Source organism: Artemia sp. Qi Xiang Cuo, chromosome 20 (genome assembly GCF_049724085.1).
Source record: "Artemia sp. Qi Xiang Cuo chromosome 20, ASM4972408v1, whole genome shotgun sequence".
Lineage (NCBI taxonomy): Eukaryota > Metazoa > Arthropoda > Branchiopoda > Anostraca > Artemiidae > Artemia > Artemia sp. Qi Xiang Cuo.
Genome location: NC_142813.1, coordinates 40,523,159 through 40,550,797, shown reverse-complemented (window position 1 = coordinate 40,550,797; position 27,639 = coordinate 40,523,159). Strand labels below are relative to the sequence as shown.

At 35.3% G+C, this 27,639-nt stretch overlaps 1 protein-coding gene across 4 annotated transcripts in view; it reads right to left on the bottom strand.

The window, feature by feature from the left end:
* The window catches only part of Eno (alpha-enolase), a 137,601-nt gene that overhangs the window by 98,964 nt on the left and 10,998 nt on the right, over positions 1-27,639 (bottom strand). For 3 of the 4 annotated variants that reach the window (XM_089106344.1, XM_089106343.1, XM_089106345.1), the window contains exons 3-8: positions 24,658-24,812; positions 19,241-19,365; positions 11,326-11,472; positions 7,348-7,625; positions 4,893-5,126; positions 2,384-2,653 (exon numbers count right to left, since the gene is read on the bottom strand). In XM_089106344.1, the coding sequence (XP_088962470.1) occupies positions 2,531-2,653; positions 4,893-5,126; positions 7,348-7,625; positions 11,326-11,472; positions 19,241-19,365; positions 24,658-24,812 (1,062 nt within the window). In that variant the 3' untranslated portion in view covers positions 2,384-2,530. Of the gene's footprint in view, positions 1-2,383; positions 2,654-4,892; positions 5,127-7,347; positions 7,626-11,325; positions 11,473-19,240; positions 19,366-24,657; positions 24,813-27,639 lie in introns of those variants that run through there. The other variant, XM_089106346.1, reaches the window with a different exon arrangement.

The window sequence follows — 27,639 nt, the reverse complement described above, 5'->3', positions numbered from 1 at the left end:
CAATCATCAGTCATTCTTGCTACATCGGAAACTTTGACCATATCAATAATAGGTTTGATTTCATCACCTTAGGCCGAATTTTAGCAACTCTATTTTCTGGGATTTTGTTGCGGTTCAGTCAAATTGGTGAGATGATTTAAGGCAATGAGTTTTACATAAGTAAGCACCGAGCGGTGGTTGTCCAGGCTCATTTATGTCGAAACATATAATTGAGCATACGCTCCTCCTCCATCCCAATCTATTCAAAGCCTTCCTCTTCACACCCTCCCAGGAATCTCCCATTTCCCTTAGATTTTTCCTTGCGACATCCTCCCACCCCATTCGGGACCAACCTCGACCTGCTTTTCGTTTGGCCGACAAGGACAGTCGGTAATCCTTAATCCAAGGAACGTGCTCTAGCCTTCCTCTCCTCATATCCCTAGAAATCGGGACTGAACCACACCTGTCGTACAGCCTACTGTTTGAAATACAGTCAGTCAGTTGGGCACCCAAAACAATCCATAGGCAATTTCTCTGGAAAACATCTAGCAAATCCTCCTCCGTTTTTTAAAGCGCCCATGCTTCATAAGCATACTTTACCACTTTCATCGCAGTAGCTCCCAGTATTCTAATCTTAGTTCGTAGGCTTATCTTCCTATTCTTCCAAGCTTTTTTCAACGGTGAAAAAGCACCCTGGGCCTTGGCTATTCTACTTTTAACAACTTCACTGCGCTTCAGATTCGTAGGAGGAAACTCCAGGAAGTTCGTTCCTGCTAAACAGATTTGTATAGATATAAGTAAAGCCCACACATATTCTTATAAGTAAAATTTTAAAAGAAAGGAAGAGGAGGGGGTGTCTTCAGGGAACATGAATATTGATTCCCATGCAAAATGGCATTGCACTATGGCGGAGGAACACAAAAAAAGTAATTTGAGTCACTCGCAGAACGGTAAGTATTTTATAAAAGTAGAAATCTCGGACAAAAGCCAGAATTTTGGTACGAGTGTGAAAGAGTGGCTTTTCGCAAACCTAGTTGATGAGCTAAGCAAACAAAACCTTCAGAATAGATCTACAGACAAGATTGAATTACAAGAAGAATTTTTAAAATCCTACCCGTTCCCCGCTCCTGTGGATTTAAATCCTACCCGTTCCAGGCTCCTGCGGATTAAAATCCTACCCGTTCCGCGCTCCAGCTGGTTTATTTCTTAAAGTTTCATTCAAGTAACTAAACAACTTTTCCACTCTTTAACACCTCCTTTGATCTTTCTTTTTACTGATTCACAATGGATCTTATGCTTCCAAACTGACTTTTCAAGCTCCTAAAAGCTCATTACAAGGTTTTTACTTACATTTTCCAACTATTTTCATATAAACTGTATTTTTCTGACAAGTGTGAAAGGTTAGATAGCCAGTTTTAAGAAGTTCCATAGTTTCAATTTTTCTAAGTACGATTTTTTTTCAAATATAAACAAGAAAAATTAGTGCAATTTCATGTTACTCCTATTATCATAATTACTTTACATGAGCCTTACTTTAATTAATACCTATTTTGAATATATTTTACCTAATGTAAACTACCTATTTAAATTTGATCAGCAATACTTTGGTGAAACAACAACCAAGAAAAACAACTATACCATAGTGCAGTTTAGGGAAGAAACACTGGTTAGTTAAGGTACAAATAAAATGATCAGATATAACTGGAGGTTTATTTTTAGACGTTTGATTAAAGTAACTCAAGAACGTTTCCACTCTTTAATGCTGTCACCGACCTTTTTTTTTCCTGGCTCGTCATGTATTTTGTTTTTTCAAACTGACTTTTTTGATTCCTTCAAGCGCAAAGTTTTTGAAACTAATACGAAGCGAGTCCAGCCTACAGAGAGCATACTATTAAATTTAAGTTATATTTTTACAGGATTCCCTTCTTATGTATACATTTTTTTTATTCTCTTTAAAATACTATTCGGTTGTGTTCTTTATTTTTGTCTACAGTATTGTCCACAGTAGAGGTAATACAGAAACGAAAAGTCCTATACTTTTCATTGAAGATTTTTGACACACATCTAAAATCGCACAAACTTCATGACTCCGCTTTCGCGCAATGACAAACGTTTCCAATGGAAAAGCAAGTAGCACCTGAAACTATGGCTCTGACGGTCTGTGAAACTTCTCAAATTGCGTGCTATGAAATGTGTGTCATGTTTGAAAAAACAACATTTTGCTACTGTATATTACCTCTACTGTGGTATTGTCTTATGACAGCACATAATTCGTTTCTTGCTCTTTTATATACCCCACCCCCTCCTCTAAAAAAAATCATTCGTATGTGCCTACTTCTTTGCGTCAAATCAAGGCGTGTTACACATCTTTTAGATAAAGCCCGAAGCAAGCCAAAAACACCAATTACATTATACAGACATTTTATTTGATAGAGAAAAAACAATCAACACAGAGAGAGAAATTGGCAGACTTTTGAAGCAGCCTTTGAAATCAAATTGACTATTTCAGAACCAAAGACATTTCATCACATCTTACAACATTTTCGTAAATTTAAAGCGGATGACGGAAGTTTTTGCCAGCATACTTGGCGTTACTGCCAAGCTCTTCTTCAATGCGAAGAATTTGATTGTATTTTGCAAGACGCTCTGAGCGACATGGAGCACCAGTTTTGATCTAAAATAAGCAAAATATTATAATTATTTTTAAAATAATATTCCTTAATAAAAAAAAAATAATCACGGACCATTTCATATGTTTTTAAATTTCGTTTATTATATTCAAAATTTTAAGGGTAAATAATTTTACTTTTATACGAAAGAGAAAGAACAAGAAATTAAAACAAGTGGAGGGAAAGAGAGAGAGGGAGGAGAAAGAGAGAGACAGTGAGAGAGGGTGAGAGTGAGTGAGAGTGAAAATACAGTACAGCAGCTGTTTCATAAATTATACGTTAAAAAAAGCTTTGCATGAGCAAAATTTAGGTTTAGCAGTCTTCAGTTACACTAGAGGCTTGTAAAATAGATGACTTGAACAAATTGAAGTTGATTATTTCCTTTTCATAAATAACATCCTTAATACTCATATTTTAGGGACTGGCCTATTGGTTTCGCGCCTTTTTTAAATTAAAGGGCCAAGGAAAGTGATAATAAAATTTAATTGAATTGGTCAAGTGGAAACGTACACAACAATTCACACCATAAAAAAAAGAAAAAAGGGAAAGATTGGGACTCTAATTATTAATGAATGATCCCCATACGCATTTATCCAGTTTTTGTTAGCAGTGGCTGCCAAACCTAAGACGATAAACGTTGGCGAAAATCGGCAAAAAAAGCTAAACAGTAATGCACGTAAAACTTTCGAAAGTATAGTTATCTTCAACATGAATTTCAGCAGATTGCTAATGTTTGAGCTTATACGAAAAAAAAGCGTTGCCAAAGTTTAAATGATTAGTTTTGGTTCAGTTCCATGGTTCAACGTGGTATAACCTACACAAAATATGTTGCTCCTCTAAAAACTTTACAAAAATGGCGCTACTGTGAGACACCGCTCACAAACTTTTTTACAACAAAAATTTCATAAGCTAAAATGATCTTCTTTTTCTTTTTAATGAAAGTTGTCAACATAATAACTATTATTGATTTGAACTCTTTAAAACTCTTAATTTCAGGAATCAATTTAAAAAAGGCAATATATATCATACCGCTTAAACCACGAGACATTTCTCATTTATTTTAACGACTCATTTATTTTACCAATTTCCTAATATTTTAATCTAATAGCATAGGTATCCAAAACTTTTTTCTTTATATAGCGATAAACAAGATATAACCTACAATCCCGAGATTTTATTCTAAATTCTTGCTCTTCTCATCTCGTTCTTCCAATTACCTAAAACTCAGATTGCCCAGTGCAGGAGTTCTTGCACTTTTGATGACATTAGATCGCAACGGACTGTCTGATTAAATAATCACTATAGCCATGTCTTAAATTAGTAGCACCTACGATGTGTACAAAGATTAAGTCCCGAACGCCAAAGAGATATGGCTATCCCCGGTTGAGTACAGAGCTATGGAGTCAGTAAATTCTGACCGATTTCAAAATGTTTTATTCGAAACCTGTCTCTTTTAAGGTAGGATGCTGACACCGAATCGTGATTTTAGGGACCAAACTAGGATTCCTGCTTTCTAATATTTGTTTGTAGCAATCTGAATATTTGCCCAGAGCAGCATTTCATAACTTGAATCCTGGATTATTTACCCTCACCAGTCCTGACGCCTAAGCACACTAGGTTGCAGCCCCAGCTCCCAAGCCTTTCATTTCTACCGATCATTACTCCTTGAGCAGTAAAATTTACCCAGAGCAGCATTTCATTAGCTGGATTTAAGATAACTCATCTCAACAATCCTTGACACCTACGCACAATAGGTTGCAGCCCCAGCTGAAAAGGGTTTAATTTCTAACGACCCTCGCTCCTTGAGCAGTAAATATGCAGTACCAATATGTGAAAACGTATTAAAACGAGAAAAACAAGACAATTATCTAAAAAAAGAAGAAGAAAATGCAAATATTTTGACCTTCGTTCAGCCGTCCTTATACCAAAAAGAACAAAAAGTCAAACAAACGAAATAAAAAGACCCACCTAAAAAAAGGTTACTGTTCATCTGAGAAGGTGACTCTTCGTTGTGAAATTTCATTTTTTAAGGTCCGTCATTTTATTCGTTTCATGTAGTTTCTACCCACTTTTTTTTTTTTTTTGCACCAAGGGCTAGTGAGTAGAGATATCGGCCTTTTCTCACGGGATACGACATGCCACATTTTTCTTACTTTCAGAATTTATTTACAACAAAACTATTACCATCTCCAACCTCAGATCTCTGGTTATAAGCCATTGGTTCAAACGGAATGACAAACTTACCTGCCCAGTGCTAAGGCCAACAACCAAATCAGCAATAAACGCATCCTCTGTTTCACCTGATCTGTGCGATACCATGGTACCCCATCCGTTAGATTTTGCCAATTTATGAGCCCGAATGGATTCTGTGACCGAACCAATTTGGTTCACTTTCAAAAGGAGGCAGTTGCACGCTTTCTTATCAACTCCAGTCTGAATACGTGTGGCATTGGTTACAGTTAAGTCATCACCAACAATCTAAAATGAAAAATGAGACAATCTAGAATAATCAACCTGAATATAAGATTATTAAGCCCTATTCTTTACTATCTACCTCCTGAGCAACGTAGAAAAACCTAAAATTGAAAGAATCAACTCTAAAAATAAACAAAAACCTTTTCGATCTACCTATAAAGTCCGCTCCCCCTTAAAAAAGAAAGATTTATACGGTTTGGATAGGCCAAAGACACATCATCAATTATCTAGAATAACAAATGAGCTGACTAATCTAAATGTAAGGCTTTTAAATAGCTTCTAAGCCAATACGGTCTTTTTCTTAATTTATTTAATATTCTGCTCTCCAAAGCAAGAGGGCCGTAAACCAAAAAAAGGAAATTAAGTTGTTTGGATTATTTATTAAGTCGATGCGAAAACCTTTAAGTTCACTATAAACTATATTGAATATTCACTATTACATTAATAAGCATAATTAAGCAAGCAGACATTTTTTTAAGTGGAGGAAAGATAAGACATGACTTAAGAACATAACAAAAAGGCAAACTGTACAAATTAAAATAACGCATTAAATAGAAAATATAAACTGGTACATAAGATTCTTTGTTTGTCTTCTTTTTTTTGGGGGGGGGGGTAATCTTAAAAGACAACAAAAAGGTAAATCATACAAAAGCAGTATAAATTTCAAGATGAAGCCCAGTCAAAATGCATATTACTAGTAAGATCATATATACTAATATTCGCAGTTATTTTTTACCAAAAAACTTCAGCTTTTAGAAAAAAATTAAGTAAACTTACTATAGCACCTTTATCACTAGCTACGTAAATTATTATGATAAATACTTGCAATGATTTTTATTTTTAGGGATAGAGCATCCTTGGATTTAAAGTGCCCCCCCCCCCTACACGTACTTGGACAGTTTTAATGGTAAAGGCAAACGCTTCTGGGGAGGACCCTCACAAAAGCTTCAAAGTTTCCAATACGATCGATTCAAATTCATCGGACCGGGTTAAAGTTTTCTTTAGGACCGGACCTGCACCGGACCGGGCTAGTTTACAGGAACCAGGCTAAAATCAGTGATGATCCACAGCTTCCTCCATAAAATAAAACTTTTGCACCCATGTGTAAAAAACTCTACCAGAGAGTTTGTTGAATCAATACCAGCAGCATAAAATCATTCCACAAAAAAAGTTTCGTTTTTTTTTTCTATTGCAAATTTGAATTACAAATCTGATGCTATTGAAACACTTTCTTCAAAAATTATGAAACGTACTTGCGACAATTCCTTTTATTTTCAAAACTATGGCGTCCTTAAATTTAAGCTAAACCCAAGGTTGTATCTAGAAGGGGTTACCAGGTTTGCCCCCCCCCCCCCCAAATTTCGTTCGACTCGTGAGAACGCAAAAACATGCATATAATTTTTTTTTATACGGTGTTTTTAAAATTTTGTAATCTCCCCCCCCCCCCCCCAGAGAAGATCTTGGATACGTCATTGGATGCACCCCTTCCCTTATGCCTACTAGAATGTTAGTATGTTCCATTGATAGAACATATGTTAGCATGCTCTTGTAATGTTCCAATAATTTTATTTTCAGGAATAGAACCTCCTTGAACTTAAAGTGCACCCCCTCCCCTTATACATATTTAGACATTTCAAATCGTAGAGGCAAACTCTTCTCAGAAGCGCTGAGTCCCCACACGAAAAGCTTCAAAGTCTCCAATACAATACATTCAAATTCAATGAACAGACCTGAAGTTTACTCTACACCAGATCTCCACCGGACCGCGGTAATTTACTGGAACCGAGCTAAAATGAGTGACGAGCCACAACACACTCCGCAAAACAAGATTTTTGCGCCCAGGTGTAACTCTGCCAGAGAGTTTGTTGAACCTAGGAGCATGCAATCAATCCAAAAAAAAAGCTTAATTTTTTTCATTTAAGAAAAACTGATATTATTGAAACACCGTCAAAAAAAAAATCACGAGACGCGCTTTCGACAATTTATTTTATTTAAGGAACTGTGGCATCCTTGCATTTAACCTGCAACCAAGGCCGTATCTCACGGCGTGAAGGTTACCAGGATTGACCCCCCCCCCCGAAATTTTGTCCAATTTGTAAAAACGTAACAAAATACATATGAATAAATTAATTTTCGATGCGTTTTTTGAAGATTTTGTAACCACCCTCCCACCGAACAAAAATCCTGGATACGCCCTTGACAGCACCCATTCCATTATACTTACTTGAATGTTAGTGTTAGCTGTGAAACTGCTCCATGCATCCCAATCATCTTGGTCAAATGGATCTTCGATTGATGTAACAGGGAATTCTTTAATAAATTCTTGATATAAGTTAGCAAGTTCTTGTCCAGAGAGCCAAGCAGATTTGTCGGAATTTGGGTTTTTGAAGTCCAGATCATATTTACCCTCTCGATAGAACTCAGAGGCAGCTACGTCCATTCCAATTTCAACCTTACCAGTGTAGCCGGCTTTTTCAATTGCAGTTACAATAAGGGACAAACCTATGAAAAACATTTATGGTAAAAATTTTATTCAAAGATTGTATACAATTAAACGACACGACAGTGCCTGTTTCAATGTTAAAATAAACAACAATAACAAAATAAAAAGTAACCCAATGGGAATTTATAGAAATACTTTTCCAACGTTATCACATAAAGAAAATTTGTCAATTACATTGTATGAAGTATTAACATTGACATGGCCAGCGTTTTTTTAATATTATGGACTAATAATATAATGTATTTTATATATTTTGATTATGAAATTTTTTAGATATTGTGATTTAACATTATGGATATTAAAAATAAGCAACGAAAAAACTCTAAAGCAACCCAATAGGACTGTATAGAACAAGTTTTTCGGTGTTTTCACATAAAGAAATTTTACCAGTTATATTGTAAAAAGTATGGATTGAAACGACAAGCCTGTTTTTTTTTGGTTTTTTTTTTACTCAAAAGCCTTCAGCATAGAATTCGGAACGAGGTGGAATAATTTCCATTTTATCTCAATTTGAACCTATGATTGTTTCATTCTAATCTAGAAATATTTTCAACATATCCTAGTCTAAATTTAATTCTTTTACTTGTTTTCCAATATGTTCAGAGAAATACGCTTACTTTCTTCCGTCCCTCTTTACAATAGCCGATATTCTAATTCCGCACTAGCCTGCAAATTAGTTCTCACCATAGTTCTCATCTTTTCCTCACCATCATCACAAGTTACACAACTTTCATTGTTAGTTCCTCTTTGCGTTGATGAGGAATAAAAGGTTAGTTATACCCTTGCTTAAGAGAGTTCCTGTCCATTGTTCTTCAAATATAAACAGGATGCACTTAGAAAGTTGCAACCTGTTATATATAAGGATTGACGGCAACTAGTCCTTTTTTCCTTACCATCATCATGTGCTGCACAAAATTCGTTATTAACCCCCCTTCAAGTCGAGTAGGACTAAGAGCCTAGTTAGTCTCGTTTAACAGAGACCATGCCCAAACTTAAAAAAAAACCATTAACATGATACATTTACGAGGTTAAAACCAGCTACAAATAAGGACTGATGCCTGCTAGTCTTTTTTCCTTGCCAATCATCACTGATTCCACAATACTCGTTTTTAGCCCTATTTCAAATCGAGCAGGACTAAGAGGCTAGTTAGGCTCTCTTAAAAGATACTTTGTCCAAACATTGGACAAAATAATAATAAATAAATAAGATACATTTGCAAGATTAATTCCTATTATACGAGGTATATAGAAAAGGGGGGGGTGACAGTTTAACAAATGAAAATTATTCTCGCGAACTTGGAGATCCAGATATAGCAATGTGAGCCATCAGCGTCACCGTCGTTCTCTCTCAGTGTATGCTAAGATTACGGAAGTATGGGGGAGGGGTATTCTAAGCCAAGGTTTATCAAAGTGGGCGATATCGGTAATAGAATTTTTAACAAATTTGAGAGAATATTGCGAGCGGTGAAGTCAAACGTTTGGGCCCAAAGTGTGAAGATAGGGAGGCCGCTTTAATTCATTTTTAGGTTTTGTAAGGAGTTAGAGGGATTGAAGTAGGAAATTTTTTACGCGCTGTTTCCAAGGAATGACATTACCTTAGACCTTAGATCCTCCTGTGCCACCAGAGGCATCCACGAAGAGCCACCAATCATCCTGCATGTGCGCCGCCACCCAAACATCTTCCAATGGGGGTTGTATCGTCGTGTGAATGTTGGACCGTTGATAGCTGCGACGCAAGGTGTTATTTGGCCGGCCTCTACTGCCGATTTCCCAAAGTTGCCATTTCAAAATTTATCTCGGGATCTTATCATCCTTCATACGGATAACGTGCCCAAGGTATCGCCACCTTCGTTACCTAATGACGTCTATAACTATGGGGTGGCCTGAGATATATCAGACAATCGGGTTTGTGACGTGATCTCTCCCGTCAATGTTCAAATTCCTCCAAAAGCAGTTATTTTTGAAAGCAAGAATCAGTCTCTCTTGTCATTGACTTAAATTCCAGCACTCGATGTTATAAAGAAGCGCAGAAAAGACATTGCTAATAAATAGCCTCATTTTTAAGTTTGTCGACTACCTTTTCGATTGCCATAATGATTTTAGTCGGTTAAAAGCTCCACTGGCTTGCTCTAACCTCAACTGCATTTCCCGCTCGCTTCACCCTGAATTTTCAACTGAGTTGCTGAGGTACCTGAGCTCTACGACCTGCTCAACAGTTGAATCTCCACACTTTATGTCGTGGGGGGGGGGGGGGGAATCAGTTATTGCCATACTCTTTGTCTTCTATGTGTTAATCTTGAGGCCAAGTCGGTCAGCATTTTCACGGATAGTGTTAAGGAGATCCTGGAGTTTGGTCTTGTTACTTTCAATCAATGCAATATCGTCAGCAAAATCCAGATCGGCTAGCTGTTTGACTTCTCCAATTTGGATACCGAACCCTGTACAATCAAGGAGTATATAGTCGACGGCGAGAACGAAGAGGAACGGAGTAAGAACACAGACCTGTTTTACGCCGGATATGATGCGGAAATATCTAGTATTTTCTTTTTGGATCCGAGCACACCATTCTGTGTTCTCACAAAATGCAATGATTAGGTCCACTATTTTTTTTTAGGAAGTCCATAGTATCGCAGGATTTTTCATACCGAGTCTCGTTCGATGGAGTCGAAGGCTTTCTCGAAGTCTACGAAAATCAGGTACATTTTTTCCCGCCATTCATTGCACTCCTCAATCGTCATCCGTAGTGTGTAGATGAGATCCATCCAAGAACAGGACGCCCGAAAACTGTCCTGTTCATCCCACAGGTATTTATCGAGGACTGGCTGGATGCGCCGAAGAATAATCTGTAAGAAAAGTTTAGCAGGAATAGATGGGAGACTGATGTCCCCCCAGTTGTCGCAATTTGTTGTGTCTTCTTTCTTGAAAAGTTTGATGAGTCTACTTTTTATCAAATCATCCAATACCTTTTCAGACTTCCAGATACTAGCAAAAAGTTTAAGCCACACATCCAAACAGGTATTCAGTGATATTTTTATCATCTCTGCTGTTATTCTGTTAGTTACTGCTGCTCTGCCATTTTTCAGCTTGCTGGCTGCCTGTATAACTTCTCCATCACAAGGTTCTCCGGTGCTGATTAGAAGGTTCACAAAGGGGGTTGCATGGATATCTGGCAGATCCACAGGACGGGGTCTGTCCAGAATCTTCTCGAAATGCAAAGAAAAGGTGGATATTTATTTACTAAGTTTGGAATTAAGCCTGTGTTATGTTTTTAAATTTATATTGAAGTGAATAACTATATTAACCATAGTTCATAAAGGCTTACTGTTATTAAATATCTCACCATATCAGATAAGGATGTATTGACGTGAATTATTATCTTAACCATGGTTCATAAAGTCTTGCTGTTCCTAAATATCACATTATGCAACACATGAATTGAACCCCGTAAGACCCTGATATCCTCAAAATTATCATTGGTTACACTATCTTCCACGATGAGAGATAAATGTTGCGCACATAAAATAAAAAGTGGTTTCTCTTTACAAAAATAAATTTCTTGTCATCATTCTAGAAATTTTGCGGTTATTGATGAAGGTGAGGAAATAGGAGGATTTCGAAACACATCTGCAAATGGCATTTATCTTGTCTAGGATTGATTTTTGTTATCCTTTGCAGGATATTGTATTACTGAGTACTTACCATCCTTGTTGTTCAGAATATTTGGCGCAAATCCACCTTCATCACCAACAGCAGTGGCATCAAGGCCGAAACGACTCTTGATTACACTCTTCAAGTGATGGTAAATCTCACTGCCCATTTTCATAGCTTCAGAAAATGAACTCGCCCCTAAAAAACAAAATATTATAAAATTGGTGTAGATTACTTTATAGATAATACTTAAAAGTCAAAGCGTGAACCTAAGAAATACTTTTCTTCTTTTGTTAAATTTGCATCTTCCTTTGAATCACTTCCTTTCTTTCTTTATTTCTTTCATCTTCTTTATTCTATATACACTATTGACTTATATTTTCCGAGCATAACAGTTTTAGTAAGCAGTGATCCTATTTGCATCCTGTGTAAATAGAGGTACTATCATTTTATCTACATTACTTCATATTTTACTATACTTTCATCTATATTACTGCCTATATATAATAATCATTAGAGGTCAAATTTTGAAGCTTAATTAAGTCAAAATTTGGATCCTAATGAAGCTTAATCTAAGTCAAAATTTTAAACTTAATAAAAGAAAAATGAGAAGAAACTAAATTATTTTTTTTTATCAAGACAAGATGAATTCATGCCAAAAAGAGGGAGATGATAAGCAGTTTGTAGAAGGGGTGGGGTATTTTGTAGTAAATGGATCAGGAAGCACTAGAAATTTTTGTTAGTTGTACAGTTGACCATGTCCATAAAGCAATGTATTTGAACTTGCATTCGAGCGTAATTCCTTTTTATTTGTATTTGATAATCAAAATTCTTTTCGATGGTAAATCGATTTTTCAGAAAACTGATAAATATTTATGGTAGTTAACCTAGCCATGTCTATAAAGCAGAGTACTTATAAACATTGTTAATTACATTTTGTAATAAATAAAGCACATTTTTTAGTTAATTAACATTTGTTAATTAAACATATTTGCACAATTTTCAAGAATGCTAAAAACATTCTTAAGAACATTTTATACCAAAAACATTACTCATAATAAAAGACCAAAAAAGCGAAAGATTTTCTTTGGGATAAATTAAAATCAAAATTAGGAATAATACATCTGTGTTCTGCTTAAAATGTCTCCATGTCTTAACAGGAAGTGACATACAAACATACTACAAGAAATTTGTTACGACAATTTTGTTATAAAGAACTACATCAAACAGTTCGTGGTAACAAACCGAACAGTCCATGTTATGAAACGTAAGTAAAGAGCAACGCATGCAAAAAGTAGCTAAAACTGTCAAAAATGAAATTTGAAAATAGTACGTACATCTAAAGAATCTCATTTGACTACTACTACTACCAACTCACCGCAGCACGAAGCTGCCTGAGGCCAACACAGCTACGCACGCTCCTCCTCCATCCCAATCTATTCAAAGCCTCCCTCTTTACACCCTTCCAGGAAGTTCCCATTTCCTTTAAATCTTTCTTAATGACGTCCTCCCAGCCAAGACGAGGATGACCTGCTTTCCGTTTAGCCCTAGACGGTTGGCCGAAAAGGACAATCATCCACAAACTGCCATTCTTCATCCTCAGAGCGTGCCCTAGCCATCTAAACTTTTCTCTCATTGTAGCCCTAGAAAGCGGGATTGAACCACACTTTTCCTACAGCTTAGTGTTTTAAATACGGTTAGTCAGCCGCGTACCCAGAACAATCCGTAGGCAATTTCTCTGGAAAACATCTAGCAAAGCTTAATCCGCTTTTCAAAGCGCCCATGCTTCAGAGCCATATTTGACCACTGTCATCACTGTAGCTTCTAATTTTCTAATCTTGGTTTGCAGACTTATCTTCCTGTTCTTCCAAACTTTTTTTAACTGTGAAAAAACACCCTGAGCCTTGGCTATTCTACTTTAAACATATTCACTGCTCCCACAGTCTTGACTATTAATACTACCAAGGTAAGTGAAGCTGCCCACCTGATCAATGTTTTTGTTAACCAAACGTTACCTTTTCATCTTCACTCATTCCTAGCCTTAGTGACTTAGTCTTCTTAACATTAATTTTCAAACCTATTCTGGCACCCTGAACTCGCAAAATCTCTAAAAGTTCATTCATCTTGCTCACACTTTCATCAAGGATGTTTAAATCATCAGCATAATCTAAGTCCAGGAGAGTTTTTCCTCCCAATTTGATTCCGTGGTATCCCATTGCCTTTTCTGTGTTCATTAAGACAAAGTCCATCAAAATAATCCATATAAAGGGGGATAGAACACAACACTGCTTAACTCCTGATTTAATACAAACCCAGCTGCTAACCTCAATTCCTACCTTAACCGCAGCAGTGTTATTCTCTTACATAACACTAATCACTTTAATGTATTTGTCTGGTATACCATACAAGGATAAAACCTTTACTAAGCTCCTCTATCAACAGAATCGAACGCTTGCTCATAATCTATAAAACTGAGGACCAAAGGTGTTTGACAAATCAGGCACTTTCTCAATTATTAAACTAAGAGTGAAAATTTGGCCGACACATCCTCTACCTTTTCTAAAACCGCACTTCTCTTATCTTTTAACTTTGTCTACAACATCTCTCAGTCTAAAAAGTATCATATTATACTAAGTAATTTGCTACCTACAGAGACCAGACTAATTCCTCGATAATTACCACACTCACTCTTATCACCTTTCTTATACAGTGGTTTAATAATCCTTTCTTTTTACAGTGGTTTAAAAAAGGTTTTCCTAAAACCATTAGGTACTTCCCCTTTTTAAAAATCATATTCATAATCTTCAGAAACTTATTTCTAACCTCAGACCCACCATATTTAAGAAACTCATTTACCACACTATCAGCACCTCAAGCCTTATTATTTTTTAATCCTTTTAATACTGTTGCCAATTCTTCCTCACAAAACAAATCTTCCTTCACATCCAAGGAATCAAAAACTTATTTCATTTTCCTCTATTTCCTGCAACTCCATCTCGGTTTAGCACATTTTCAAAATGTTCTGACCATAATCATTCCAAATAGGTAAAATTTATGTAGTTAAAAAATATTCTATTTATATAGTCAAGATAAGAAATAATTAAAAAAATATCTACATAGTTAATACAAATATTAAAATTTATAATTTAAAGGAGTTTTCATACCCCCTAAATTCAAAATGCAAAATTTCGTACTTTTCACGTGACTGGGGATCATATCAAACCAGTGGCTATACAAGTTTGTTAAAGGTCCCATTCGATGCGATTGGAGGACAACTAAACCCGATACCTCACTATTTTATACCCCAGGACCCATTGCAGCCAAATATAGCGTCGTGTCAAAATCTCAAGGCATCCACGAAATTTTGTGGAAATGACCACAAAATTATAAAAAAGACTGGTTTATAATAAGAAATTTCATCATTGAATTGTATTAGAAAGCTGACAATGTTATACCTGATTGGAATATGGATAGTATATAAATTTTATGATAAAAATTCTAGAGAGAGTTGAGCTCATTGTAGCATTTTGAATGGAACATTGCGAGTACATTTAGTATTGCATGATTGAAGTATTATACCCTCCTTCTTCTTATATCTTCCCCCCAACTACAATTATGAGGACTACTAGAATCAAACCGGTACTCTAACACACTGGAAGGGGACTGCTTCTAACGAAAACTACAAATTCTAGTCATGTTTTATTAATGACTCGGAAGTTAAAGCCCCCCCCCCTCAGTCCTTGGCGTTTCGGCCGAGGTCTCATTATGGCAAAATACGGCATGAGATTGAAAGTAAAATGGCTCATTTTAATGAGAAACATCGAAGCATGAAAACTATGTTTGTGGAGACAGGAAGTCCCTGAAATCACTAAGACTGTCATATAAAAACGAACAGAAATTAACAAGTATTTTTAATTAAAGTAACAGTGACAGCAAAATTTAAAACGAATAAAATTACCCCACATTTGAGAAGTACTCAGTTCCCCCCCCCCCACCCACTTCAGCCAACGCCTCTTTGCATTAAAGTTTGACTTTTTCCGCCTATGCTTCAGGAACGAATGCTTTAACATAATAGAAATGTGGAAAAACATTTTCGCTACAGAATTCCTCTAGAATGGACGGGTTTGTTTATCCCCATCTGCTTTAAACCACCAAATTTTTAGTTCAATGATTTGAAACACCATCGGTAAATAAACCACTGACAATCACTAGCTGGCTATACTTTTTTGCCCTCAAAAATGTTTTCAATTAAGCATTTGTTATACTTCAGCATAAAGAGTTTGAGGCTGAGAGGGAGGGGGCAGCATCTCTCCTAAATATACAGAGAAACTGCTCGTTTTCAGTTTCAAATATCACTCTTTGTTTTCATTTGAAAAAAAAACTGGTTTTTAATTTAATTTCTAAGAGAAGGAACTGGCAGACAATGCCCTTTCAATGGAATGTCACCAAATAAATCCACAAGCAAAGCACGTGAACAATTTTTCCGGGAAACATTATTGATCTCTTCCAAGAATTTGGGCTTTCTCCAAAGGTTCTTCAATGTCAAGAGAACATTTGAGGTTCAGATATCTTTTATGATTATTTTGGTAGTCAAAGGGTGCTGCTTTGGCAATTAAAAAGTCCACTTATTCCCGATGGGACTGACAAACTAGATTTTAAAATAGATCCCAGGTTTTCCATTTAAGAAGAATATTTTCCATTGAGTAAAATCAAGAGACTGACTAAAAAGATATATTTAAAGGCTATTAAATTTGTCAGAAAAATAATTATTTTTCTACTATATTTAATATAAGAGGTCTAATCAAAAAGTATCGAGACTGATACAATTAATCGTAAATCAGTCTGAGTATGAACTTTATATGTTGGGAAAATATATTAGACATAGATTAGATTAAAATTATCTCAGTCGGTTATCTTCTAGGTGCGATTAATTAAAGTGTGTTTTTACGTTATGTCAGATTTCATTGTGAGCTGCTCTCTGATGAACAAAAAATTCACTGATTTTGCTAGAGCGTTCCGAATCTGATGATAAAAAAAAAAAAAAAAAAAAAAAAAAATCAATTATAACATGTTGACGAGACTTGCTATACGAGACTCGTATGGCTACGATTCAGAAACAAAAGTACAATCTTTGCAGTGGAAGACAACTGATTCACCGCGACCTAAAAAAACTCGTCAAGTTTGGAGTTAAGTGAAGGCTATGTTGACTGTTTTTTTTTCGACTACCAAGGTGTTGCTCATCGTGAGAATGCTCCAAAACCGTTTACGAGACGCTGTACGGAGAAAAAGACCCGAGTTTCAAGAGTCTGGCAGTTGGAAATTGCATCACAATAATGAACCAGCCCATTCAGCCAGAGTTGTGCAGCTGTTTTCGCCAAACATATCTCAGTTGTTTTTCATCCCCCCCCCCTATTCACCAGACCTAGCTCCATGTGATTTTTTTGTATCCCTAAAGATAAAAATGGCGCTTAAGGGTAAAAGTTTCCAGGATTCAGATGAAATAAAATAAACCCGACACAGCAGCTACAAGGAGTTTCTAAAAATGACTTCAAGAGGTGTTTTCAAAAATGGCTGGGACGCTGGAGAACATGTATAGACTCAGAAGGAGCATATTTTGAAGGAGATTGAATGTAAATAACTATATATATATATAAATATATATATATATATATATATATATATATATATATAATATATATATATATATATATATATATATATATATATATATATATATATATATATACCTAGTATATATATACACACACACATATATATATATATATATATATATATATATATATATATATATATATATATATATATATATATATATATATATATATATATATATATATATATATATATATATATATATATATATATATATATATATATATATATATATATATATATATATATATATATATATATATATATATATATATATATATATATATATATATATATATATATATATATATATATATATATATATATATATATATATATATATATATAATATATATATATATATATATATATATATATATATATATATATATATATATATATACGCGGTGAAGACAGTGAAAAAACAGGTACAAAAGTCCAGATATTTCGATCACATATACAGCGACCGTCTTCACTAGAAATATTAAGATAATAAAATTGAAACTAGCATCTTTATATACAACAAAATAAATAACCTTCAGGGTCATTCAAAAAATAATGAACTTCCGGATTATTCACTAGATTATTTTCAGAGAGAGTTCATTGACAAAGTGAATGACCCGAAAAGTTATTTATTTTGTTGTACATAAATATGCTAGTTTCAATTTTATTATTTTAGTATTTCTACTGAAGATGGTCGCTGTAGAAGTTACAGAAATACCTGGACTTTTGTACCTGTTTTTTCACTATCTAAATAAATGGATTTATCCCCTTTTGAAAGTTTATTTGTTTGTCTAAGAACGGTATTGTGGTCAAAGAAAACAACACCTAATTTAAAGGTGTTATGTCAAAAATGTATTCTGTTTAAATATCGTATTATATATAGTATTTTGATTCTTCTGAAACACGAAATTTAAGTTACGATTCTAGCTAGTATAATTATTTTGGCAGAGTCACTGAAGATTACTGGCAGTCTTAGTCCTTTTTAAAATATATTAAATGATATAAATTATAAAAAAAAATATTAAGAGTATATACTAAAAAAAAACTCTTAAGACAATTATAGTGCAGCTAAAATCTAGAATAAGCCACTTTTACCAAGAATTCCATGGGTCTGCATTCCTTCAAGCCTAGGCTACTAGAATACAACTCTTAGCAAAACGAGGCGGTAAATATGTAAGAGACTTATTTTAATTCATGATAAAATCTATTTCACATCTCTTTAAGAATGAAGTGTTTTAATAAAGTAGTGAATTAAATACAAGCACGTTTAACGGGAGGTTGAACAGTCGGTAGTCAGGTAGGAGGTTGAACATTAAATACAAGTACGTTTAACGGGAGGTTAAACAGTCGGTAGTCAGGTAGGAGGCTGAAAAATCGGTAGGAGGTTGAACAGTCAGTAAGAGGTTGAACATTAAATACAAGTACGTTTAACGGGAGGTTGAACAGTCGGTAGTCAGGTAGGAGGTTGAACAGTCGGTAAAAGGCTGATAATTAAATACAAGTACGTTTAACGGGAGGTTGAACTGTCGTTAGTCATAGTGTAATGCATGTCAATTTTGTTCATTTTAACGACTCTACAATTATACCTTTAAAAATCACTTTTTTATTAAAATTTTCTTCATTTAGGGTTCATTTGAATACAGAAGACAAGTTCCCCTCTCTGTCTCTTTGACCTGAAAAATCGTCCCTCGATGGTAAAGGAGGGAAAGTGCCCCAATCCTTGGTTTTACTGTGAATCTGTCCAGCAAACAAAAAATCTCCCCAATCAAAGAAAAAATACTTGTGGTAATCAATTAGTGTTTATTTAGCAGTTAAATAGTGGCAGCTAGCAGCAGTTAAATAGTACATTTTCCTAAGATCACAATTTTCAAGGCACAATTTTTGATATATTTTGCAACTGAACCATTCCCTTTGGTGAAAAATTTTTTGAATACCAAGAGCGTATACCCCCCCCCCAATAAAAAACCTTAAGATTTGTTATGGAGGAGGGGGTAAAAAACTTAAAAAACGCATCAAAATTTTTTTTATATGCTTTTTTGTTACGTGTGTACGAATCGGACAAAATTTCGGAGGGGGGAATACATTCATCTTATTTGCAGGGGGGTTAGGGCGTCTGACCCCATCCCCCGAAATGTTTGTCTGACTCGTAAAAACGTAACAAAAATGGATACCAACAAATTTTGTTACGAGTTTTTTAAGTTTTTTTGTTTACCCCCCTCCCCCCCGAAAAAAAAAATCCTGGATACATCCCTGTCTATTACACTTAAGATTTAGGAAGAGAAGGTCAGACCTGTTGGGAGGATCATAAACTCTTGCATGGCCAGTTTATTGCCAGCGTGAGAGCCACCATTGATGACATTGAATGCAGGAGTGGGCAAAATGATTTCTGGTGTGCCAGCTAGGTCGGCTATGTGCCTGTAAAAAATCGTAGGTCCTGTATAAAGACAGATGAAAAAGGAAAGTGAAATGGAGAAACTGATGAAAAAGAGAGAGAGAGAGAAGGAAAGGAAAGAAGTGTAAGAAAGAAGGGTAACGAGTAGAAGAGAAATGACGATAAATAAAGACCTGAAGCTTTGGAACGGTTTCTAGGAAATAAAATTCCCTCAAGATGAAATTCAAATATTACAGGAGATGATGTCTTTAGTCGATTATATTCTGTCTTTTAGAACTTAAATAAATGAATAAAGATAGTGTTCTTACAAGAGAACTGACGTTTCTGTACGTTTTGTTACAGGAGTAAAAAGTTCGCTTTGTTACGTATTTTACAAGAACAATAACTGTTAACACTAGAACCAAAACAAAGTTTATCTTAGGAGATTTTGGATTAAGAAGTGTTCTAACACAATCAAAATTTAACCGTAGTTAGGCAAAAAACATTGCAGGTGAACATTTTTGGCTCAAGGAAATTTGCTGATTTATTGTGTTGCGAAAGCAACAAAATAATATGCAATCTAGCTGTGTTGATCAAGACGGAATTTCTTCTTATCATCTGAAAGTAGTTTGCCCGATTTTGATAGCTCACCTTCAGCTACTATTTCAGATGCGTTTATCTACTTTTATGGTTCCCGACAGTTTACTCTGTGGCACAGTCACCTCGGTTTTGAAGCATGGAAAAAGTTCGTCAGAGTGTAGTTCATATCAAACAATTACTACTTCGTGTAATCTTAGCAAAATTTTTGAATATATTCTCCTCCCTTTCATTTCAGAAAATGTTAATTTTGGTGAAAACCAATTTGGCTTTCAAAAAAGGCTGGGATGTCAGCACGCCCGTCGTGTTCTAGCTTCCCTCCTATTACAATCTGCAAATAATGAATCTTCTCTTCATATCTGTGCTCTTGATCTTTCGAAAGCTTTCGATAGTATAGTCCACTCACATGCACTCTATTCCCTTTTTTCCAACAATATTAAGCTTTCTATTGTTGTTTTGTTACGGTACTGGTATTCTAACTCTTTTATTTGGGTAAAATGTAATGGAGTAGTTTCTGATTCAACGGTGTTTCTTTGGCGTGGGGTCCGTCAAGGTGGCGTGCTTTCTCCAACTATTTTTGAGCAATGCATTGCTCCTATCCTTTCATCTTTGCCTTCGACTCTCATTTCTGATGGAATTGATGTCTCGTATCTCGCTTAGGCGGACGATGTTCTCCTTGTCAGTCGTTCTAGGTTCTCACATTCTGCCAGTTGGATCTCAGACAAGTTCAGAAGGATTGGGCTTATGCTGAAGGTTGATAAGTACGAATATATTTCGTTTAATTAGGGTGCGAGTCTCCCTCTTAACTGTGATTTTTCCTCTATTCCTTGTCTCTTCTTTTCGGTGGCTTGATCTTCACATTACTAATAATCTCAAACCACTTCGGGGTCTTACAGATTCTAATGCTAAGAAAAAAAAATCCAGATTGGATATTCAAAAATTGTTACAAATAGAGGGAGGTACAATAGAAAAGCGCTTGGGAAACTATATTCTTCATTTTGTGATCATTCTATTCTTTTTTTTATCTGGTTTTCTTCCAATTCTGAAGCCTAAAGATCTCAAATCTCTGCAGATTTATTATTTAAAATTTTCTCGGTACCTTCTGTGCCTTCCTCCGTGGTTCCAGAAACGGCATCTAATATCGCGATTCGGCCTCCCTGATTTACGGGAAAAAGTGACTGTGCTCGCGGAAAAGCTGTTGGAATCTGCAGGTCCTACTGCGCACCATAATTTACGTCGTTTTATGTAAATAATTGTTAAGTGTGCAAGTTTGCTTTTTTGTTTTTTGTTCTTGATGTACTCCACTTCTTTTTGTTCATAATGGGCAATAAATGAATTATTATTATTTGGTTTTGTTTTCAAGTCCAAGGATTTCAGCTTTTTGCTAGAAAGGGTAAGGGTCTAACCTCTGTGGTTTTTACCGAAAGTGTGGACCCCAGGTCCGATTGATGAATATTACATTTTAGCAAGCTGCGTGTAATTGTTGCCTGAGGCCAAAAAGATGGTTTCCCTTAGTAATTAAGTCAGAGCCTAAAGTCTGTAAGTTGAGGTGGAGTCTTTTAGTCTATGTCAAGAGGTTTATCTGAAGTAATGCAGCCAAACTTTTGTTCCATTGAGGCATGTTTCTGCTTTGGATTGAAAACTCCGTGCTAGCAGATAAGCAGGCAGACACCATTTCCAAATCGAAGCTAAGACTAAATCAATAAGTGTTTAAGATATGCGACGGCTATCTAGCCCCGCAGACAAAAAAATCGTTGCTCCTTTCCCTTTCCTCCTTTCGAAGTATTGGTACAATATAAGAAAGTTGATTTGCGGCCAGAAAATACACTTTTGAACCAAGACAGACAGATCTTTTTCCAATACGTATCAATAGTCCTTAATGAGCTGATCAAAGTATATGACATCAATTTGCTTGTGCAAAAATTCAAAAGTTCACCCAGTACATATACAAATTTTAGGTTGACAACTTCAGTGTTGTGGCATACATAAAAAAATTGTACTTAAATTTCAAAACTATCATTGCACCATGAACTCTTAAAACATAGAAAAATTGCATTCATTTCGCTATCATTTTTTTCTAGGGCACTCAACTCATCTGCACAATCTAAGTGTAGGAGAGCTTTGCCTTCCTATTTGATACAATACTCTCCTAAAGCCTTTGCCGTTCTTTGGACGAACTCCATCCAGATGATCCATGGAAACAGAAAATGGGATAAAACCCAGCTTAACTCCTGATTCCAAAATGAACCAACAACTAAACTCACTTCCTACCTCACTCACTCACTTACTTATTATTCTTGTGCTTAGCACTAACTACTTCTTATCTGGTATACAATATAAGGATATGACCATCACTAAAGCTTTTCTATCAGCTGAATCAAAGGTCTGCTTATAATCTTCAAAACTGAAGACTGAAAGGGCCTGTTGATTCATATATTTCTCAATTATCTACCTAAGAGGTGAAAATTCTGTTGACGCATCATAACCTCTTCCTAAAACTACATTGCTCTTTTCTTACGCTTCATCTACGCCATCTCCTAATCTAATAAATATCAGTATGCTTTGTTATGGGCTTCATGCAGAAATCAAGCAAATGCCTCTGTAATTACCACACTCACTCACATCACCTTTCTTATAAAGGGGTTTGATTCAACTTTTCCTAAAATCACTAGTTCCTTCCCATTTTTCAAGAATCGTATTCACAATATTCAGTAGTTTATGTCTAACTTTGCAACCACCGGGTTTAAAAAACTCCCCTACCACGTTAATAACACCTGACGAATTATGATTTTCAATCCTATTAGTACTGTCTCTAACTTCTCCTCACAAAATAAACCTTCCTTTACGTCACAATTGCAGAAAAATTGTCTATACTCTTCTATTTTTCTACAACCTTACCCCGGTTTGATATATTCTCAAAATGTTCTGTCCATAACTCCTAAACACTTATTCTTCTAGAGTAGGAACCCCGTATTCAAGTGTGTAGGTGAGCGTATCGTTGCCACCATGTGGTGAGTTGAACTCACTCCTTCTACATAGAAAGCATGTATCATCACCATCTTTAACACTTTCGCAATAGCTTTAGAAGTTCCCATTTGCCCGAAACAAGGAAAAAGTTTTGAAGGAAAAAGATAGAAAAAAAGTAATCCAAGGGAAGCAGCCAGTGTCTACTTACCCCCCTCCCCCACAATTGGGTGCCATGGCTACTCAAGGATTGTCTTCAGCTTGCAATTAAGAGTATGTTGAGGACCCCCGGAGACTTTTTACAAGGACGGGGGTGACCTGAAATTTGTTTTCCTGGGAGAGGTGGAATTCTTTGTTGGAAATAAAAACGTTAAATATTTTCGAATATTGAGAAATTTGCATTTTATTTATTTTTTGTTTTTTGTCTTCCAGGGGGGGGGGCCTTCTTTTGAGAGTCCTTGTGGGAAATTGAGCTTTGTGGTTATCAAAATGTATGAGTTTAAGGTACAGATATTAAACAAAATAAATAATAGAGAGTAAGAAAGAGAAAAGGAAAGAAAATCCAGAAACGAACACAAAATACTTCATTTGTATAGCACCCCATACTCAAAGAATGTATATTCTAATGATTTAGTAACACGTCAATTGGCGATTAGCTGGTTTCGCAATTATTTCTAAATTATTATAAAAAAGGACTAATGGAAAAAGGACTTTTGCAGGTTAATGGAAATTGGGGATAATTGGGTTTAATTAGATGAAACATAAAGCAAAGCCGGTATTAGCTCATCTAATGGAAAACAGCAACCACCCTTAATCTTAAAAGATTTTTGTAATAGCTTCCTATTACATTTTTAATTTTCTGCTCACGTCAAGAAATTGCTTAATATTTTTACATTATGTAAACAGGTCCATTGAGCAAGATAAACGAAGAAAATTTTCTTCAAGCCACGTTGAGAATACAAATAGGAATTTTTGAAGCTTAATATTTTGGCTAAACTTCTTAAAAGCAATCTTATTTTTATCAAATTTTGTAATCACTTTTAAAGTGAACCATTAGTAAAATTTTTATATGTTGCCTATGCGTTGTAATATAAGCTGCACATAATTATATGTGACCTTTTTTTTTTTACATAATTCAGTTATTATAGAAACATGGGTGGTATCATGCAACAAAAAGCATTTAGAATTTGTCTTTTCTGTCTTTTTTTTATTCCAGTGTTAATAAGTACCTTGGAAAAAACGTACACGAAAGAATATGCTTATTCAATACGATAACTTTAAGCCCACATGAGCATGTCAATATGAAAAAAGCGGGAAAGCTTCGAAAAACAAAAATCGTAGCAAGGGCTACTACATGGTCAACAGGTTTATGTATAAGTACTGTATTTGGTGTTGCTGGAAAAGCATCGAAGTCCCGTTATTTTAGGTCTTTATCCCTTGATTCTTAATGATCACTTATTGATCCCCGTCTCGAGGACGCACCCCCTCGACACACGTCACGGGCACTCTCGAGGATGCATGTCTCGGGCACTTCTTAATTAAAATATGGATTTTTTTATTGCACTCCCTGCATGAGACTTTTATTACTGTGTGACTTTATTCTGCAATAAACTAATAAGACACAGCACGTATAAATGCCTTCTTGAAGAAAACCCTTACAGATATGAAGCTAAAAGGACTATGTAAACAAAATAATTTTAATTATTAATTTTCATTAAATGAGAGATTAAATTTAGCAACTAATTACTTTAGTAAAAATTAAATTATATTAGTACCTATAAAGTGGAACGCCTTTTTGCTTAGCACCAGCTTTGCAAGCGGCAAGTGAGACTCCTAAAATGGCATTGGCACCAAGTTTTTCCTTGTTTTGGGTACCATCCAAATCCAACATAAACTGGTCAATCTGCTCTTGCTGAGTTACATCCAATCCCTTAAAAACACATTTCTATTTTAAAAGAATTTTTATAAAGTAATAGATTAGTTTACAGCAAACAACGTTTCTAGCCCGGAACCAAAAATATACCGAACTAAATCTAGTAGTGTTATAAAGTAAAAAAAGGATTAAAAATGAACTAAATGAAAAGAAGAAATAACTTTGGCTATATTTTTTTTTTGCGTTGATAAAGAAACTTAGGTGTGCAGCAGAAATACTCGGACTTAGTTTCACATCTTATTTTTGTATTTTCTAGTTTTCATTTCATTAATAAATGGGAAGGCTGCGTGGTCTAAGAAATTACTCAACATTTGTAATAGCAAACTAATTTTTAATCAGTGCAGAGAGGGATTGATTTTTAGCAATCTCTAACACGATTAGAATGACCTTGGATCATTAAGCTAAAGGGCACGTGGAGCACGTATACAGACGTAGTGCTTTCTTCCCGCAAATTAAGAGCCTACACGTGCAAACAATAAGGTGACCTTGTAACCAGTTCAGTCCATATAAAACAATTCTGTGCTAAACTTACGCTATAGAGTTAGATCCTATAACTTTTAATTCATAGGGTACAAAACCAGTATCCAATTGAGCCAAATTATGTAAAACTAAAAACCTCACACCTTGTTAACAAAGAGAAATTGATAAGAATTGTATATATTAATGAATAGCTAAAAATCTAACCTATGCATCACTATGGTTATCATTAAAATTATTTAAGATCAAACACTTGAAATTACTTGAAATTATTAGTTTATTGACTTACATACAAGAACCTCTTTTGCGAAATACCAATTATCCTATTTTGACATATATATCCCTTCAGTGTTTCAGTTTTATTCACATATTAACAGAAAGCTAATTTCCTTCTGATTCTAAAAATGTAACTTATTCCTTGATATTTATTCTATAAATGACAAATATTAAATATAATTTTTTCCGATCGATTGCTTGTCAAAACAGAGACCACATTTTTAATTTTTGCTGACAAATTATTGGTGAAAATTTTACCAAGAAGGCTTTTGTTAGTACCTCACATTGCATCATACCATAGTAAAATAAAGATGGTCCAAAAACCCATCTCTATTTTTCTGGAATGCCAAAGAAAAGTGTCTTTCCCAGAAAGAGGTATTTTACCCTAATTGAGCTTTGCAGAAGCACCAATGAACGCAACTATTTCTTTTATTAACATGACGAATTTCTAACACTCTGGAGAGAAAAATCTTTTCACGTGGAGATATTTAGAGCAGGGTAACACAGAGAATTTTTTGCTTCCTTTCTAATTTCTTCACAGCCCCATATTGTTCTGAAACCATGACAGTACATCCATCAGTGCCTATGTACCTACAGCTTAGCAAGTAGCCCTAGAGATTGGAGAAAATCCAACACAACATTTCCGGTTGTTTCTCCTTTAATGATTGGTTTGAAGTCTCCAATGCTCACTCAGCAAACATGTGTTGTGTAGGTCTAAAAATCCTACGAAATAATCGCGCCTGGTATAAATGCAATTAAAGTAAAGGGCAATAATTCGATTTGACATATGTAGTTTTATCAACAACCATACTGCAGAACTTGGCAGAATGGAATCGTACCAGAATTTCTTGTGACCTGTATCATACATCCGTAGTTTTATCAACAATCACACTGTAAAACTTGACAGAATGAACTCGTATGAGCATTTCTTTTATAATCTCTTTAGCTCAGCATTCAGCTAATCCTTTCTTGGTTGCTTCGCTTATTTAAGCAGCATTTGCACCAGAGCTTTCCAAATGCTGTTTTCAAATGATGTCACCGGTATTTATATGGTATCTTGAAAGTTCTCGGAAGTTCCCTTCGTCTGTAAATTAGTAGTTTTCTGCCAATTATTCGCCACATCTCAATGTTATGTCAACCAAAGAAAACAAGTGGCTTCAATCTCTCTGTTTTCAAAAAACTTGTTGATTATGATATTCGTTTAAAAGGTTTAAAATGTGGGTTCCCGGGTTGCTAAATTTTACAAGGGAATGTTTGCCCGTATCAACTGAATTGCGGTGATAGTGACGGTGATTTTTGTGAGACACCAAACCACAAAGAGATACTAGTCTTAGTTTCAGGCGACACTAAGTCGCGGTATTTTCCTGCTAGCTCAGCAAGAGCCACGAGGGTTTTCTTTTTACTAGCTTTTGCAACTCATTAGACCCACTAATCCCTTGCACGTTAAACAAAACATAAATTTTCACGACATAAGCCTTATTTGAAAGTACTAGTAATGAAATCCTTCCATGCAACCGTGATTAAAAAGATTTCTTTTTGTCTCTACCCTGCTTCTTGTGAACTGATAAGGAGGAGCTATAGTTAGACGGCGGAGTCCACGGATTCTGAAGCAACTCCTACCGCGTACGATCATCTAGTTTTTCAATTTTATCAGTGCAACTTCCAATATCATATTCACAAGAAATACTTATATTTTCAATGACTGTGTCAGCCTTGGGGCTACATAGTTCTGTTAATGCTATCGACCCATCAGGCATATCTTACTATTCGTCACAGTGCTGAAATCACTAGAAACACTGAAACTCTCTTTATTTCTATCTTCAGTTACACCATCCACTTGCTTTGCTTTTGAACCCAAAAGTGGTCCACAGCTCTCTGCTGCCTAACTAATTAAACTTAACAATTGATTACTTGATTAACAAAATTTTATTCACTAAGTGTCCATGTCTCATAAATTTAAATTATCTGCCAAGAATACGCTGTTTTTTCTGTGTAAGAGCCAGCTTATCGCTCACACGTGCACGCTCTTAAAAGGTTGGAAGAAAAACGCTACGTCTACCTAGCCCTTAAT